The following is a 17,760-nucleotide window of genomic DNA, read 5'->3' on the forward strand; positions in this document are numbered from 1 at the left end:
TCAGATTAACTCAGCCTGCCATGAATTTTCAGATATTTTTAATCAAGTTCCTGATTGTCTATCTTTTTTTCTTACAGAAATCAAAGGCGGAAGCTGTGTATGAAAATATGCCCAAAAAAACGATGATCCATAAACTCTAAAATGCTATATTCTTTTATCTTAAATGTTTTGTTTTTAGATTTCACATGCAAATCAAGCTTTTTATTAAGTCTTGATCCCATTTATGGAATTTATGTTTTAATTTGGGTTATTTTTTTATTATTCTGTGCTCGGAATAACCAATATATATATATATATATATATATATATATATATATATATATATATATATATATATATATATATATATAAAACTGTTTTTTTTTCCTTAATTTTGGTCATATTTACTACACTCAAAAAAAATTATTTTTTTTTGCTCGTTCAAGCTACTTATTTAAAATGAGTTGAAACAACACAATTTCATTTTTTTATGTTATGTTTAAGTTAACCTATTCAATTTGTGTTGGGACAACATGAATTAATTGTGTGAAACCCTGCATTTTTTTGTGTAGATACTAAATAATTTATTTAAACAAAATGTTTTGACTGTATTTTTTTCTCTGTAGGCTACTGCTACAGTGCCATCTAGTGACCAAAGCTTAGCTGAGCATTGGCATTTATATTAAAAAGCACAACATGAAAATAAAGCTTTTAAAATAAAAACTTAGACAGCATCCTTTAGAACAGGGGTGTCAAACTCAATTCCTGGATAGCCAGAGCTCTGCAGTTTAACACACCTAAAGGTATGTATTAAACAAGCTTAAAGGACTCAATTACTTTGATCGTGTGTGTACAATTAGGGTTGGAACTACTGTGCAGAGCTATGGCTTTCCAGGAATTGTCCAGGAACAGTCACCAGTGCTTTAGAAGATTATTAAATATCAACATCCTGTTGTCTCTCACACAAACAGTGTAAGCATGCTCTGCATTATGTTCACCAGTTAACTTCAATAGCCATTAAACCATGTGGATGCATTATTTTTCCCCAGTTGGTTTCATTTTCAAATGATAATGCAGCTTTAGGGGTAAAGTCTAGTTTCTCTCTTGTTTAACATTCTAGTATCTGATCAGGCTATAATTCAAAACACACACCCACACGTCTTTTTCTATTCCAGTGAGGATTCTCCAGATGTAATGATTTTTAAACTGTACAGACTGTATTTTTGGAACTCTTCACATCCAAACCTGACAGGAAACAATATGCATTTCAACATTTTTTAAATAGTTAATTGTGTGTTTTTTTTATGTAGGGTTTTTTATTTTGGGGGACCAAAAAAAGTGTCCCCACAAGGTCAAAATTTAAATTCCTATACATGTGGCGACAAATTGTCTCAACAACATAAGGAAAACAAATACACACAGGCACACGCACACACATACAAATAAAACATAAAAGCAAAGGTATTTTTCACTATAAAATCTAAGGTATGTAGTGCAATGTCACGTTAGAAAATGTACCTTTTAAAATTAATGTAGCCTGTGGAAACACAATCATTTACACATACAACCAATAAAACGATTAGTTTAGGTATTGCAATTATTATTTTGTCTTTATAACTAGATGAGCGAATCTTGATGGTCAAATCAAGGCAAGGCAAGGCAAGGCAAGTTTATTTCAGATCAATCACTTTTATTGTCACATTATCAGCAGCACGTGTGCTATGATGAGTGAAAAACTTAGGTGCTGGCTCCAGACAGTACAAAATATAGATAGTTAATGACAGTTAATGTTCTGATGACATTTAGCATTGCAATACAAAGAACATTCAAGTTGCTTTCCATTTAATTCTGAGAAATAAAATAGAAGAAAAAAAATCAAATCACATTTTTGGCTGTTAAATAAAATAATAAAAATAAGTTAACATGTACCATTTTCACAATTACTTTCTGAGAGCATTTCAAATTAAATACACCTCGATTCACAGAAAAGGCCAGATGTCAAAGTTCAGTGAGATCATGATTTGCATACAAGGAGTCTGAACAAGTCGTTCAAACTGGATAAACCTGAGACAAAAAGTCTTTTTGTTCAAACATGTAAACATACGTCTGTTAGGCATCCATGTGTAAAAAAACATTTGGCGTATTATTTCCCTTTTTCTTCACAATGTCTGCATTAGGATTAATCAAACATAGAAAAGAGTGACATAATCCTTTTACAATGGATGCCTGTTGAAAGTTTGATTCGGATTGGCTAATGATCATTTAAAAGTGTGCAGTTACTTTTAGGCAAACACACAGACTACAGCTGCCTGGGTCATAATAAGACCAGATCATTAGCTGTGCATGTATGATTCTCCCATCACCAGTCCCAAAAGTTTGTTTATATTGTTGTCTACTTTTATGAGTTCATTCATCAAGGAGTTCTCCAAACACACTGGACCAGACAATTTAAATTAAATTATACATTTTCAGATCGGCAGAATCTCCTTTCCACAATTAAAGTCACATGTCACAGCTGCAAACAGAAAATAGAACAGAAGTCAGAATTAGAATTAATTTAAAGGAACAGAACACTGAGCACCAAACCAAATGAACAGCTTATTACATGCACTGTGGCATGTCACCGACAAATAAAAATTCCACCATTATTTACTCACCCATTACTTGTTTAAAATTTTTATGAGTTTCTTTCTTCTGTTGAACAACAAAAAAAGATACTGTGAAGAATTCCAGAAACCTGTAACCATTGACTTTCATAGTATTTGTTTTTCATACTATGGAAGTCAATGGTTACCGATTTTCAGCATTCTTCAAAATGTCTTCCTTTGTTTTTCAACAGAAGATAGAAACTCAAAGGTTTGGAATCACTTGAGGAAACGTTCATTTTTGAGTGAACTTGCCTTTTAAGACCTCAAAGCAGCATATACTAATAACTAGTTTCTTATTTTATCACCTCTAATAAAATTGTAATTAATTTATTAAGGTGTGAGCTGATCTTATAAAACTAAATATAAAGGCAAAAATATGTACGACACACTTGTCATGACATATACTGTCAAATCTACAATAATACTGCGATAATCTGAATTAAGGATAAAACATTTGTTTAATTTTACTTGCCATTAACTGATCACTGAAACAATGCCAAAATTAAGCTATGGTCACATTGCACTCTTCTCCCCATAGACTTCCATTCATACGCACGCGAATGGGTCAGACCGGAAACGCAAGGTCATGCGTCAAGTTTCGCTGGTCACTGCGGTTCAAAGTTCAAGCTTGGTGAACATTGACCTGCGAAATCACATCACTTGACTGCATGAGACCAATTGAGGATCAAAACATGACCTCTCTGGACAGGAATTTAAAATATGGAGCAATCGCTTGCTTTTTTAATGTCTGATGATCATCTTGTTTAATCCCGTTTCTTTACGCAGCGCCGCACGACATAATTTCGCACGCACAAACTCTAGTGTGACCGCAGAATGTTACATTATATTAAAGTAAATTAGAGTTAAGTGTGCATTTTAAAGGCCTAATTTTGAGGGATTTCGATTTGTATGGGTTAAAAGTAGTATTAACAACATATGAAGGATGTTGCGGTTTCCCCTGTAAAAGGGTTATAATAATCCATCCTTGTTGCTTCCGTGCGGTAGATAAATATATCTTTTTTTGATAATATTAAATTTTACACTCCAGAAAGTACTGATTAATCGCATCCTACTGTATTACGTTGGTTATTTTCTTGTCACTGCTGAAATAGAATACAGACCCGTCAACGTTGGGATGTGAAAATAAGAGATATGCCCACCATAATAAGGGATATCCCCCTTCCTCCTGCCCCCCTTTAAAAAAATCCCTAAATATTCTTCTGGAGCTGTATTATTTGTAAATAAACAGTTAAACGGTCAGTAATATGTTTTATTATTATTATTATTATTATTATTATGTACAAAACAAAACTAATAGTTTACATTAGCAGCAAATAAATTAGCTAACAGTTCAGCTTATTAAAATTAATAGCTATTAGAATGAAATAGAATTAAGTTATCAAATATCATTAATCTTTTCTTCACTGTAAAACTTACATCAGGGGTGTCCAAACTCGGTCCTGAAGGGCTGGTGTCCTGCAGGTTTTAGCTCCAGCTTGCCACAACACAACTGCATGGATGTTTCTAGAAAGCCTAGTAAGAGCTTGATTAGCTAGCCTAGTACCACTAGGGTACCACCGTATTTGCTTGGGGTTGGAACTAAACTTTGCAGGACACCGGCCCTCCAGGACTGAATTTAGACACTCCTGACTTATACATTCTGATTAAAAAGCAACAAATGAATCTCATTTATTTGGATTTTTTGTTTGATTACATTACATAACAGATGTCACTTTAAAAATGTACACATCTAACGTTATAAAGTGTTTGATTGCTTTCCTAACTTTTTATGCTTATTTAGGACAAAATTTGTTGTGTTTACATTTTTCGCCATCTTTAGATGGTATTATGAATTATGTGTATATGTCTGTTCAAACACACATCCAAAACCCAGACTTTCGCTCCACTTCAAATTGCGTGTACAGAATCCGTTTGGGAAACAGCGTCTATTTATTACTATGAAGCACATCTGACAGTCACGCACCGCTATATTTTTTGAGGACTGCATAGGAGGGGCGATAGAAACTGTAATGGAAAGGAAGGGAATTCCGCTTTTTTTATATTTATTTCAAAGTGTTTTCATGCCCAAATAAAACGAAAGCACAGAACAGACTCGCATTTAAGAGCATGGGGCAGCCCCTGATGGTTTGATGAAGCAATGAAGCTCTGTATTTTGCTTTTGCTGGATAAGATATGGTACTTACTCTTTTGTTGCCGACAAAAGAGATGGTCAACAAGGAGCAACAACACAAAGATTACACAAAAACCCACTGCTATGGAAACTGAAACTTTATCCACTGCTGGAGTTTCTAAATGAGAACAGAAGCACACACACACACACAAAATTACCAGTAGTGACAAAAAACGATTTTATGTTTGTTTGTTTGTTTGTTTCATCAGTACCTAAAGTGACAGGATCTCCCACCATCATACCTGAAACACAAACGAAACAGAAGACTGAAAGATCCATTTTTTTTACACATTCTCTTTTTTCACATCTCATTTTTTGTCTGGATTTTTGGTGTACATTATACAAGCTTAAATGTATCTTATGATAAGGGTTAGTCTTTAAAAACAAATTTAAATCACAAGCACAAGTTTGAGCCAGGGACGTTTTATGTTGTGAAAGAGTTACTCTAATTGAAAGAGTTTAACCATTTCCTGAGTTAATTTAAATATAATATGTCGTTTAAATACAAAATGTTAAATTGCAATGGCTAAATAACACTTACCAGTGATAGTGACGGTGATGCCCTTTGTAACAGTGATGCTACTGATGTTGATGATCTCCAGTTTGTAAACTCCAGAGTCTGTGATTCTGCTGTCTATGATGGTCAGAGATCCAGTCTGTCGATCCAGTTTCAGTCTGCCACTGAATCTCTCATCAAACTGAACATCTGTGCAGATCTGACCTCCAGTGACTTTAGCGATAAGAGCATCATTAAAAAAATACATCATTAGATCATCTGGTTTTTTCATTCCACCAAGATTTAAAGTGACTGATTCTCCCTCCTTCACAGACTTTGTTTCCTTTTGATTAGCAGCAGAAACATCTGAAACAAACCGACAGAAATATAATGCATTATAAACAAACCTTGTGTAACTAAAGGAGGCTTTCATGGAGGTGTGAATCCAAATGCAGATTTTTTAAAATGAATTTTTAAAAAATAGGTGGACAGAAAAATAGCTATTGACTCACCGTATACAGTAACTCCGAAGGTCTTCACACTGTAGCCACCACTGCTGACAATCTCTAGATGATAATTGCCAGCATCCGTGCTTCTGGTGTTCATGATGGTCAGTGATCCAGTCTGATGATCCAGCTTCAGTCTGCCTCTGAATTTGTCAGTATTTTCATTACACTGGACATCTGTACAGCTCTTGTTGAGATCTTGATTGATTTGAGCGATGCGAACGTCATTAAAATACCATACAATGTTTTCTTGTTGGTTTGTTTTAACGCCACTGTAAAGAGTGACCGAATCTCCCTCTGTCACCGACACCGACACTCTATCTGAACCAACACCACCTGAAGAAGAAATCAACAGTCATTTATATATTATTTCTTGGGTAGTGTAACAAAAAAGTTAAATACAGATTTGAATAAAGATAATGTTTAGAGTCATACTACAGCACATACTTATTTAATAGTAGATCACTCTCCTCTAAATCATTCATTTGTTCATTAATTTTAATTATTTACAGCTTAGTCTCCATTTCATTGGCCACCACAACAGAGTAAACTGAAATTTATGATTCCAGCATAAATTTTATGCGCAAATGGCATTCCAACTGCAATCCAGTACTGGGAAACACCTATAAACTCATTCACACACACACACACACTCATAGACTACGTCCATTCATTCATTCATTCATTTTCTTGTCGGCTTAGTCCCTTTATTAATCCAGGGTTGCCACAGGGGAATGAACCGCCAACTTATCCAGCAAGTTTTTACACAGCGGATGAGCTTCCAGCCACAACCCATCTCTGGGAAACATCCACACACACACACTGCGGACAATTTAGTCTACCCAATTCACCTGTACCACATGTCTTTAGACTGTGAGGGAAACCGGAGCACCCAAGGAAACCACTAAAGTTGAGAACATGCAAACTCCACACAGAAACGCCAACTGAGCCGAGGTTCGAATCAGCGACCTTCTAGCTGTGAGGCGACAGCACTACCTAGTGCAACACTGCCTCACCCTAGACTACGTCCAATTTAGCTTATTCAATTCACCTATAACGCATGTGTTTGGACTGTGGGGAAAACCAGAGCACCCGGAGGAAACCCATACCAACACAGGGAAAATATGAAACTCCAAACAGAAATGCCAACTGGTCCAGCCGGGACTCGAACCAGTGACTTTCTTGCTGTGAGTGCGACCGTGCTAACCACTCAGACACCATGCCACCTCTCCTCTACATCAATTTTTGCTAATGATTTTCTTAAAGGGCCATGAAACCCCCTCGTTTCAGCAGGGTGTTTTCACACCTCTACTTTGGAAAAAGTCAGAAAAGTGGGCGTGTCCAGCTCTGTTTAGGGGGGAGTGTCAGAGGAACTAAAGTGGGAGGATGTGGGAGTGTCTATTTGGGCACGCGCGAGTTTCAGAGTCAAAATAAACACACAGGAGAAAGTGATGGTGTTTAACCTACATGGACATCTGTAGTCGAATTATTTGCCAAATTATTAAATGGTGGACTTTAACTGCAGTTTGGCTCTTTCATTCAGGGAATTCATTCAAGCCCCTCGCGACAAACAAGATATTTGATTCAAGGAACTGCTCTAAGCGTGTATTTTTCATTCAATGTTTGATACCGCACAGCGAATGAGAGAAAAAAAACCCCTCCGCATTTCCCGGAAACTTAGATGCACACGGCAGGTAGCGTCAGAAAGCCGCGTGTGTTATTCCGGTCACTAAATGCGGTAAAAACCCTACACGAGGTTAAAGTTTGGTTGTGGTGCTGCTAACATGTATGTACTTGGTGCAATAGTTAACTTAGTTCGATACGAACAAAGTGAATAAACAAAGAGCACTGGTCGCTTACTTACCAAATCTTTAGAGACAGGACAATCACCAGCAACTAGAGCCGCGTCTTTATTAAGAGTAGACTACAAGCGAATCCGGATCTCAGCGTTTGAGAGTTGAGAGATGAGAGCAGCTCTCAGGTAAACAATAATCCTCCTTAGACACGTAAGTTATTGTTGTCGCGCATCGCGTACACTGTTAATCCACACGTGAGTCTGAGCTCTCACAGAGAGAAAATGAAAACGAAACTTAACTGCAGCAAACTATAAAAGCAACACTCCATGCTTGTTTTGCCAACACAACGTGGCGTCTCTGCAGTCTAAACATTATGACAGTAATGAATATTAATGAAGTTGCACAATAAAGCGCGCTGATTGGTTTGAACCAAGCCTTACTCGTGCATTAATGCATCACACTGTAAGACGTAATAAGACTCACTCTGGCACAGACGTCCAGTCTGCACGCTGGAATACAAGCTATTATGTCATGACCGTGACGCAGCTTCAAAAATTCGTTTCAAACCGGAAGTACGAATTTGCTTGAAATAACGCAAAAACAACCAATTTACACTTTTTAGTGAAATATAGGTGTCCTAATAGTGTTTTTAGCAGTGTGGGACACATATACGACTGTCAACAGCTCAAAAAATGTGTTTTGGTGTTTCGTGACCCTTTAAGTAAGATGCACTGTTTAACAGAAACCTGACTAAAACCAGATGATAACACAACCTTAAATGAGTCTATATCTCATTATAGACACATGTTTCATCTTTAAGGCAAAGGTGGAGGTGTTGCAACAATATATAGCAATATTTTCAATGTCATTGAGCAATTTGGTTCCAAATACAATTCCTGAGGTTACCTACCTCTAATTTCTCTACATGCATAATGCCGAACACCCTGCCCCCTGTCTTTACTTTCTGTATTCATATATTAGATTAATAAATAATCACTTATCTTCACAACCAGTCAGCTGCCTAAAATGAGTTTAGTTTACAAGTTTTTCTAACATAAATACAATAAAGTTTAAAACAACAGAAGAATGATGAAAAAACCTATACAAATGTTTACAGCTTAAAAACAGTAAACAAACTACAAAGGAAGGAGATGTGTGCTGTGATGGTAACTTGACTAAAGGCAAAAAAGGAACTTTTTTTTGTGGATGCAGCATTACAAATATGTCTTAAACTACAAAAATGTCATCCTGTACTACAAAATGAGTGTCAAATCTTTTTTTTAATTAGTCTTATACATCCTTTGAAAGCTAAATAATTTTTTTTTCCATTGATGTATAGTTTATAGCTTTTGGCTTCTGGCTAAGATAGAAATGTTTGAAAATTTGAGGGTTAAAAAAAATCACATTTAAAGTTGTCAATTTAAGTTCTTAGAAATGCACATTAGTAACTATATATCACTTACTTAAAAAATAAGTTTTAAGATATTTACTTTACAAAATTTACAATATGCGTTAATGAAATATGATGTGCTTAACATTGTAATGATGAAAGAAAAATCTTTAAATAAAAAAAATCTATCATAATTTGATAAGAGTCTAACAAAAAACTTAAATGTAGATAAAATTTACTAATTTAGATGTAAGTTTCAGTCTGTTAGTTTTAAGGATATACATAATCTAGTGTGCTTCAAAAGAGTGGTAAAAATCACATTTAAAAGATATAAAATATAAACATCTAAAGGCTTGCAGTTTGTCACTTCCGCCTAAATGGATCGGGTTTACTCACATTACCTCATACTTATACTACTAATACTAATAGTTTAGCAACCAAACAAATCCAGAGTTGTAGTCGCTGTTTCGAGTTATCCGGAGCGACTCCACAAATCTTGATTATCACACTATTATTAAACTCTACAATTATAACAATAAACAGCAATACCCACGCACATTACACAGCTACACAGCTGACTCAGTCATCGCATTGAGACAAAAAAAGCGCACTCATTTTTTTTCTCGTCAACAAAAAAAGAACATAAGCACGTTCGGTGCGATTGGCCCATTGCTCTGCTTTTGTGGTCGACTTGTCTAAATTCACTTTAGCGCTGGATACAGAATATTATGGAATGCAAATTGTTCTCAGAAATACAAAATATTTCTTTTGTTCGAAGTGATTCCCTGCTGAAAAAACAGGCTGGTCGACCAGCTAAAACCAGGTGGTTTAAGCTTTTGTCAACAGGGTTTTAAGCTTTTCAACTCTAAAACGTCAATCTTTTTGCGTGTTGATTTGCATTTGTTTACATTGTGCGTTAGAGTTGGTTTCACCTTTAAGTGGACTTTGAAATTTAATTTTTTTATTAACTTCAAAAAACTTTATAATACAACTTAGAAGACAGTAAAAAATAACAGTTCTTTTACACAATAATCACATGGATACTCTTTAAGTACACTCACAAGCAAATAGCAACTGCGTCACGTTTTAAAAGTTGACAACTGCGTCACGCTTGTTTTAAAAGTTGACAACTGCGTCACGCTTGTTTTAAAAGTGACTAATAAATGTTTTAAGGTCGTGCAAAGCCAGCAAATATAGCTAAATAACACATAGCCTAGATTTATCTTGTTGAATTTAAAGTAATAAAACAAATAGCGTTACTTTCGCTTTCATTTCTCACCATTGTCATGTAAACAACAAAGCAATGTTGCCAAAATAAACAGAAGCTGCTTTTCCTGAAGAATATGTAGATTCTCGTCCATATTTTCGCTCCACTACATAACAGCTTTTATCTCTCAAGTCAGCGCTTTTGGATAGGAGGCTGCTCCGGTTCATTCTCTGTGCCACTACAACATCTCATGGACAGAACTAGCTTTTTTGAGTTTACAAGGGGGAACTCCCAGATTTTCTTTGTTGCATTTCATCTGGTAATGTTTAAAGAAACAGTCAGACCAAAATGAAATACAGCGGACAGCAACGTGTAGTTCTGTAAAAACATTGCGACTTAAATTTTGTATCGTGTAAGTCACTCAAAGTCATTTTAAAATGTACTAAAAAAATTTTAAAAATTCCTTGATTTAAGTTTTACGTTAAGTGGTTGTAAACAATTTATTTGGAATGTCAACAAATAAATTAATTTGATTGTTTAAATTCAACACAAGTAAATAGTTTGCAACAGTTTTGAGAACAGCATTTTTTCAGTGTATGACATTGTTTCAAAGATTTTAATTTAAAAAAAAAACATCCGTTACAGTAAAAGATTAAAGGCGTATATCACCACAGGTTGTGTCAACGTTTTTATTTCAATAGTTAAACGAACGAAATAAATGAAAAATGTTTTTAAAAACGTTTAAATAAAGTCAGGTTCAGCTATTTCGCTGCACATCAAATTTAAAGCATCCAAAACAAGTAGGCCTATTAAGTGATTGTTGGTATAGTATAGTTTTAATATATTCAATTGTATTTGTTTCTATATGATCAACTACACATTTGACCATGAATGACCTAAAGGAGGAAGAGTTACAACATCTAGCAGCAGAGAGCGGAAAAGTTTCGATACACTGTAACCCACTAGAAATATAAGCATTATGAACGTTAACAACAAAGAGGAGACCATTCATGACTCCATCTCTGGAAATACAGAGGATTTCAGACTCCTTCACTTATAAACACTAAAGACATTTAATCACAGTTCAATGAGGAAAATAGGCTTTTACATTTAATCTGCTGATCACATCTCATGATCAAATATGCTACAGATCACTTTTACTGTCGATAAATAAGTCAAATATAAATCCAAAATCAAAAAGTATCATGCAATGATCACATATCTACTTAAATAAATCATAAAAATATAATTTATACATATTAACTTTTACATATTAATATATAGAAAAGTTTGTAAAATAACAGAAAATGTATTTGCAGTTTGTTATATAACAAACTGCATTTTTTCCTCAAAACTAAAACAAACAAACAAACAGATCTCGATTGCTACTCCTATTCATATACCATATATCATAATCTGTCTGCTGATGATGTGAATAAAGCTTTCAGGAGTCTCCAGTTTTATTTCATATATTGTTTTTAGCGCCCCCTGGAGGAAAAATGGACCACATTTAAAGGGGACTTTTTATGCCCATTTTTTTTTTCCAAAATCTAAAATAAGTCACTGATGTCCTGCTGCTGGAATCCAGAAATGATCAGATGTGCTCTATAATTAGAAAACACATCTGTTTAGCTGTGCCTTTACTGAATGAGCACTGTGCGGAGTCTGACAGATTGCACTATTATGTTTTTTTCATTTCATTGCAACACATTTTAATCAGTTTTTAATAATTTATATTCATTGTGATTCTTGTTTAAGTAAAGCACTTTGAATTACCATTGTGCATGCAATGTGCTATATAAATAAACTTGCCAATTCAAAACAAGACTAAGGTTATTTCAGTAAAAAACTGAATGATGAAACTGAACTGAAAATGTCCAGAGTCAACAGAGACTCCCGTGTTCATTTGTGCATCCTAAAACTCCACATTCATGATGCCTCTTACTCGTTGACATTACCTTCACCAGGTACAGTGTGAAAACTCTTATGTGAAGATGGCTGCTTATGCTAATGAGGGAGAGATTGTCACTAATGGACGGGGCTTTCCCCTTCTGATGACGGGCACACACAGGGAAAAGGTCAACCACAGTGTTTCTTTTTATCAAGTGTGATTATAATAGATAGAATTCTTTAATTTTTACCATTAGAAGCTGGTTATATTTACACCCTGCTGCTATGCAACTGTGCTTAAACCCCTTATAAAAGGGATTTTTGCATGATAGGTTCCCTTTTAAGCTTTACATTATATATAAAAAAAGTCTCAAACTCAATTCATGAAGAGACACAGCTTTGCAGAGCTTAGGTCTAACCAGCTCCAACTCTTTCATTCATTTTCTTGTCGGCTTAGTCCCTTTATCAATCCGGGGTCGCCACAGCGGAATGAACCGCCAACCCACCCAGCAAGTTTTCACGCAGCGGATGCAGCGGATGCCTTTCCAGCCACAACCCGTCTCTGGGAAACATCCACTCAAGATCTAATGAAGGGCAAAACTGAAATTCGTTGGTGGTTTGGCAAACATTTACTTGCTGAAATGGATGGGATAAACGACAGCATCGTTGTACATGATGAAGTGTTTAACGGGACATTCAGAAACCGACTGAAGGTGGACAATCAGACCAGATCTCTGACCATTACAAACTTCACTTTTGAAGATGTTGGAAATTATGAAATGCTAACCATGCCACCAATGAGGATCACTTTTATCCTTACTGTCTACAGTGAGTTACAATTGTGTTCCAGTGGCATTACATTTTTAGATGAATAATGTTTGCTTTCATAACCTTAAACTCGTATAAATGCTTTCGAATCGTGTCTGTGCTCCAGATAAGGTGAAGTCTGTGTTGGTGACAGAAGGAGATTCTGTCATTTTAAACTCTGGTCTCACTGACATAAGCAGATATAACATAAGATGGAGGTCTGAAACAGAAGAGCTTGCCGTGGCTTACAAGTATAACACTGAGTGGAGTTTCAAAGACAGACTGAAGCTGGACAATCAGACCGGATCTCTGACCATCACAAACATCACAACTGAGCAGGCTGGACTCTATAAACTACTCATTTTTCTCGATGTGAAAGGGACAACAAAAGAGTTCAATGTTTCGGTCTATGGTGAGTAAAAATCATTTGTCCTGTACTTAAATTAAGATATTTTATTAACACTTTCAGGTGTTTAAAATATTCTAGAGAGTTTGAGGTGATTGGGAGAAGACAACATTTACATCCTCTGACAAGGAATTATGTATTTCTATTGCAACGATATCAAAATTTGACCAAAAATGCATAACGTGCAAGTACATTGTCAATGGTTAGATGGTGTATGTTTACCTCTGTTGAAAAACAGCTGAAACCAGCCTAATTTTGTTAGATTGAGGTAAAGTTCATATTCACACATTTGGACGTTCTCCTTAATAAAGTAGTATTCTTTGCTAAGTCTAAATTGTGAAATCATAAAAGCAGCCAATGGCTATCCAAGAACAACATTGTTTAGCATAATTAAATAGAGCTAATGTTGTTTTAAAGCCTCACTTGTGTGTGATTTCAGACCAAAAATTCAAAAGTACAATGGTAAACAATATAGGGAGCATGTCACAAGTTGTCACTGAACGAATGTGTGAATTTAAAACCAACTTGGCCTAAATGTTTGTTAGTTGGTTTATTCTGGAAGTAGCAACTGGCTAGGCTGGTAACCCTGCTGAAAAAAAAACTGCTTAAACTGGCCTACGTTGGTTTTAGCTGGTTGACCAGCCTGGTTTTAGAGGGGTTTTGGCCATTTCCAGGCTGGTTTCCAGCTATTTCCAGCCAGCTAAGACCAGACAGGAAATAGCTGTAAACCAGCCTGGAAATGGCCAAAACCCCTCTAAAACCAGGCTGGTCAACCAGCTAAAACCAATTTAGGCTAGTTTAAGTCGTTTTTTTTCCATTCTATGACTAGGAATTATATATTTCTATTGCAACAATATCACTATAGTCTTAACATAGCATGTAACATATCGTCCTTTACACTTGTTGATTGTTGCAATGCTACAAATCCTTCTTGGTTGGGTTCAATTTTACAAAGCAATATTAAAAAGTTGGACCAAAACCTCATAACGTGCAAGTACACTGTTTTGGTCAAATGGCTTACTTTTACCTCAATTGAAAAAACAGCTAAAGAATTAGGATTGTTAGAATGAGGTAAACTTAACATTTAAATTTCACAGAAGTATTATTTGCTAAATCTAAATACAGTAATCATATTAGCAACCAATTACTATTAAAGTATAACATTGATCACAGTCAATCAAATAGTGCTAATATTGTTATACTTGCATGTGATTTCAGACCAAATTTTCAAAGTACCATGGTAAACAATATAGAGAGCATGTCACAAGTTGTCACTGAATAAATGTGTGAATAAAAAAACAAAAAAACAACTTAACTTCAATCTTACATCGGCTTTCTTTGTGGCTGTCAAAATATTACATTATCATCATTAGCAAAAAACAATTAAGACATTATTCTTTGTGTGTTTTGAACACTTGCTTGGCCAACCAAATATCCATTCAGCCATTAGTAAAACAAACACTGCCATGATTAATTTTTCAAACAATTGACCATGAAAAAAAATACTAAAAATATAGTTACGAATAGGTGTGTCATATGTCAGCTCAATTCATAAATAAAAATAAACCAAGTTCCAATTAGCCAAGGAAATATAGCATAAAACTATTTTTTATATTTATTTGTTTTGTTATATTTCTTTCATTTATTTGGCGCCACTTAACTCTCGTTTCCCCCACCATCTTTAATCTATATTGATTGATTTATGTTGTGAGATCTTGTAAATAATACTTTATTACTTTTTGACTTCCTTTCACTATTGCAAATAAATTCACTTCTTTTTGCAGTATTTTGGTTGTCGTGTTGATATTTTGCCAACTGACCACAAAATATTATCACCTTAAATGTTACCTTTTAAACCCTAGATACCAAAAAGTTAAAAGTCGTAACACAATAATCTCACCAAGTTTCTTCTTCTGCCAAAGTAGAGGAGCAGATTTTCCAATTAAACCCAAACAGAAACTCATATATTCCACAGGAATCAGGCCTGAAAACCAAGTAATCCCAGTGATTGTGCAGACAAAGGCCACGTGTAGTTAAACAATTCACTCAGGTTGAGCATTCATGTGTTTGTTAGTCACCTGTATGATCATGATCATCTTCTTTTTCTTCTTCCATGTCGGTTTCATGGTGGGTGTTTTATCGCCACCTAGTGTGTAGGAATGTGAAACCCCACAACCCCCCCAAAAACTACCAAAAGAAAACACTATATTTTGGTCTCACTACAACCCAAAAACATGTTTACCTCACCACATCCAAAAAAAAAACAACAACCGAAAAACATATTTTTACCTCACCACGCCCAAAAAAATCCCAACTAAAAAAAACAAACATCTTCACCTCACCACACCCAAAAAACATATTTTTATCTCACCACAACCCAAAAACATATTTTTCATTCGCCACCCCCCCCCAAAAAACTATTTTACCTCACCACACCCCAAAAAACAGCCACAAAACATTTCTACCTCACCTCACCCCAACAAAAACCCAGCCAAAAAACATCTTTACCTCACCACAACCCAACAAAAATACCCAAAAATATTTTTACCTCACCAAAACCCAAAAAACAACCAAAAAAAAATAAAAAACATTTTTACCTCACCACAACCCCCCAAAAAACAACCAGAAAACATTTACCTTATCAAACCCACTAAAAAAACAACCAAAAAACATCTTTAGTTCATCACAACCAAAAAAAAACATATTTTTACCTCACCACAACCCAAAAACAACCAAAACCGTATTTTTCTTTCACCACACTCCAAAAAACAATTTTTTTTTACCTCACCACACCCAAAAAAAACCTAACCAAAAAACTTTTTTACCTCACCACAACCAAAAAAACAAATTTTTACCTAACCACACCCCAAAAAACAGCCACAAAACATTTCTACCTCACTACACCCCAAAAAGCCCAGCAAAAAAACCTCTTTACCTCACCACACCCCAACAAAAATACCCCAAAATTATTTTACCTCACAAAAACCAAAAAAAAAACATTTTACCTCACCACAACCCCCCCCCCCCCCCCAAAAAAAAAAAAAAACAACCAGAAAACATTTACCTTACCACACCCCCTAAAAAAACATCCAAAAACATCTTTAGTTCATCACAACCAAAAAAACATATTTTTACCTCACCACAACTCCCCCCAAAAAAACTACAAATAAACATTATACCTCAACACACCCAAAAACATATTGTTATAATGAACTTTATTCTTTTGTGATTAATTCATTTAATTTGTTTCCTTCCACTGTCACTTTAACACCTGTATCTACTTCAGACATAACATCAATATTAGAACAGTTCTTGTTTGTTTTTTAATGTTACTGTGAGAGGCAGGCTCAGGGTTGGACGTTAATAAAACACAATTATAATGGATAATTTAATAAGTAATATAAATAATCCTGTTCACTTTTGGCCAGAAATGTATCTCTTCTACAAATGGCCCCCATATGCCCTTTCTGTGCAGAGCTGGCTATCATAACAAAAGCCTAATCAATCCCACATTCAAATCAAATAGGTTTCCCTGCAAAAAAATAAAAATTAAAAATTAAATAAAAAAAAAACATTAAGACAATATGCACAAATATAAATGAATATTGTCAGATATGAAAAATCTGCTTGAACTTTTTGTGGCAGTGTCACAATTGCCATTATAAGACTCTAATTTAGAGAGTTTGTTCAGTCACTAAACTGAGGTAAGATTTTATTTAACATCATTTCTTTTATCTTTTCCAGCTCGTCTGCCTGTTCCTGTCCTCATCAGAAACTCATCTTCATCCCAGTATAATTGTTCAGTGTTGTGTTCAGTGGTGAATGTGAGCGCTGTGAGTCTCTCCTGGTACAAAGGAAACAGTGTATTGTCCAGCATCAGTGTGTCTGATCTCAGCATCAGTCTCTCTCTACCTCTGGAGGTGGAATATCAGGATAACAACACCTACAGCTGTGTGATCAACAACCCCATCAGCAACCAGACCACACATCTGGACATCAACACACTCTGTCAGACGTCTGAAGGTATAGAAGTGCTAATAAGAACTAATAGCAATATATATAGACTGATCTGAGCTCAGTTTGATGTTGTTATTCCTCAGACTCTGCCTATTGCTGTGGTCCTACTGAAGCTGTGATCCGATTGGTCCTCTCTGCTCTGGTGGGCATGGCTACTGTCATTATTGTGGTCTATGACGTCAAATCCAGAAGAGCAGAAGACACTCAAGCACATATCCACACATCAGAAACCCTAATAAGTTAATTTCTGAATTTTTAATGCAATTTTTGTGAGGTTTCAAAATCTAAAGAGGCTGTCAGATTAGCATCAAAGGTGTTTTTGTTGTAATAAATAAAGATTGTTACTTAAGCTTGTACCTTAACTTGTGTATTATTATTTTACATAAAGGCTTTTGTTTTTAAAAATGTATATGAATAGAGACAGATC

The 17,760-nt window shown here is 35.2% G+C and overlaps 2 protein-coding genes across 3 annotated transcripts; one reads left to right on the forward strand and one right to left on the reverse strand.

Annotated features, from left to right (window-relative positions):
* Nucleotides 1-1,648: 1,648 nt before the first annotated feature.
* On the reverse strand, nucleotides 1,649-10,455 carry zgc:171500. 2 transcript variants are annotated; one of them, NM_001110128.1, is given in 6 exon segments: nucleotides 1,649-2,494; nucleotides 4,832-4,936; nucleotides 5,031-5,060; nucleotides 5,360-5,680; nucleotides 5,827-6,156; nucleotides 10,286-10,455. In NM_001110128.1, coding segments are annotated over 6 exon segments (915 nt in total). In that variant the 5' UTR covers nucleotides 10,368-10,455; the 3' UTR covers nucleotides 1,649-2,447.
* A 2,422-nt stretch (nucleotides 10,456-12,877) lies between these two features.
* On the forward strand, nucleotides 12,878-17,577 carry LOC147831483 (CD48 antigen). Its single transcript, XM_087304815.1, has 3 exons — nucleotides 12,878-13,322; nucleotides 17,061-17,339; nucleotides 17,417-17,577. The coding sequence occupies exons 1-3, from the start codon at nucleotides 13,010-13,012 to the stop codon at nucleotides 17,575-17,577; spliced, it is 753 nt and encodes a 250-aa protein (XP_087160941.1). The 5' UTR covers nucleotides 12,878-13,009.
* Nucleotides 17,578-17,760: the final 183 nt, after the last annotated feature.

This window comes from Danio rerio, chromosome 22 (assembly GCF_052040795.2).
Source record: "Danio rerio strain M-AB ecotype USA chromosome 22, GRCz13ab, whole genome shotgun sequence".
NCBI classification, from domain to species: Eukaryota; Metazoa; Chordata; class Actinopteri; order Cypriniformes; family Danionidae; genus Danio; species Danio rerio.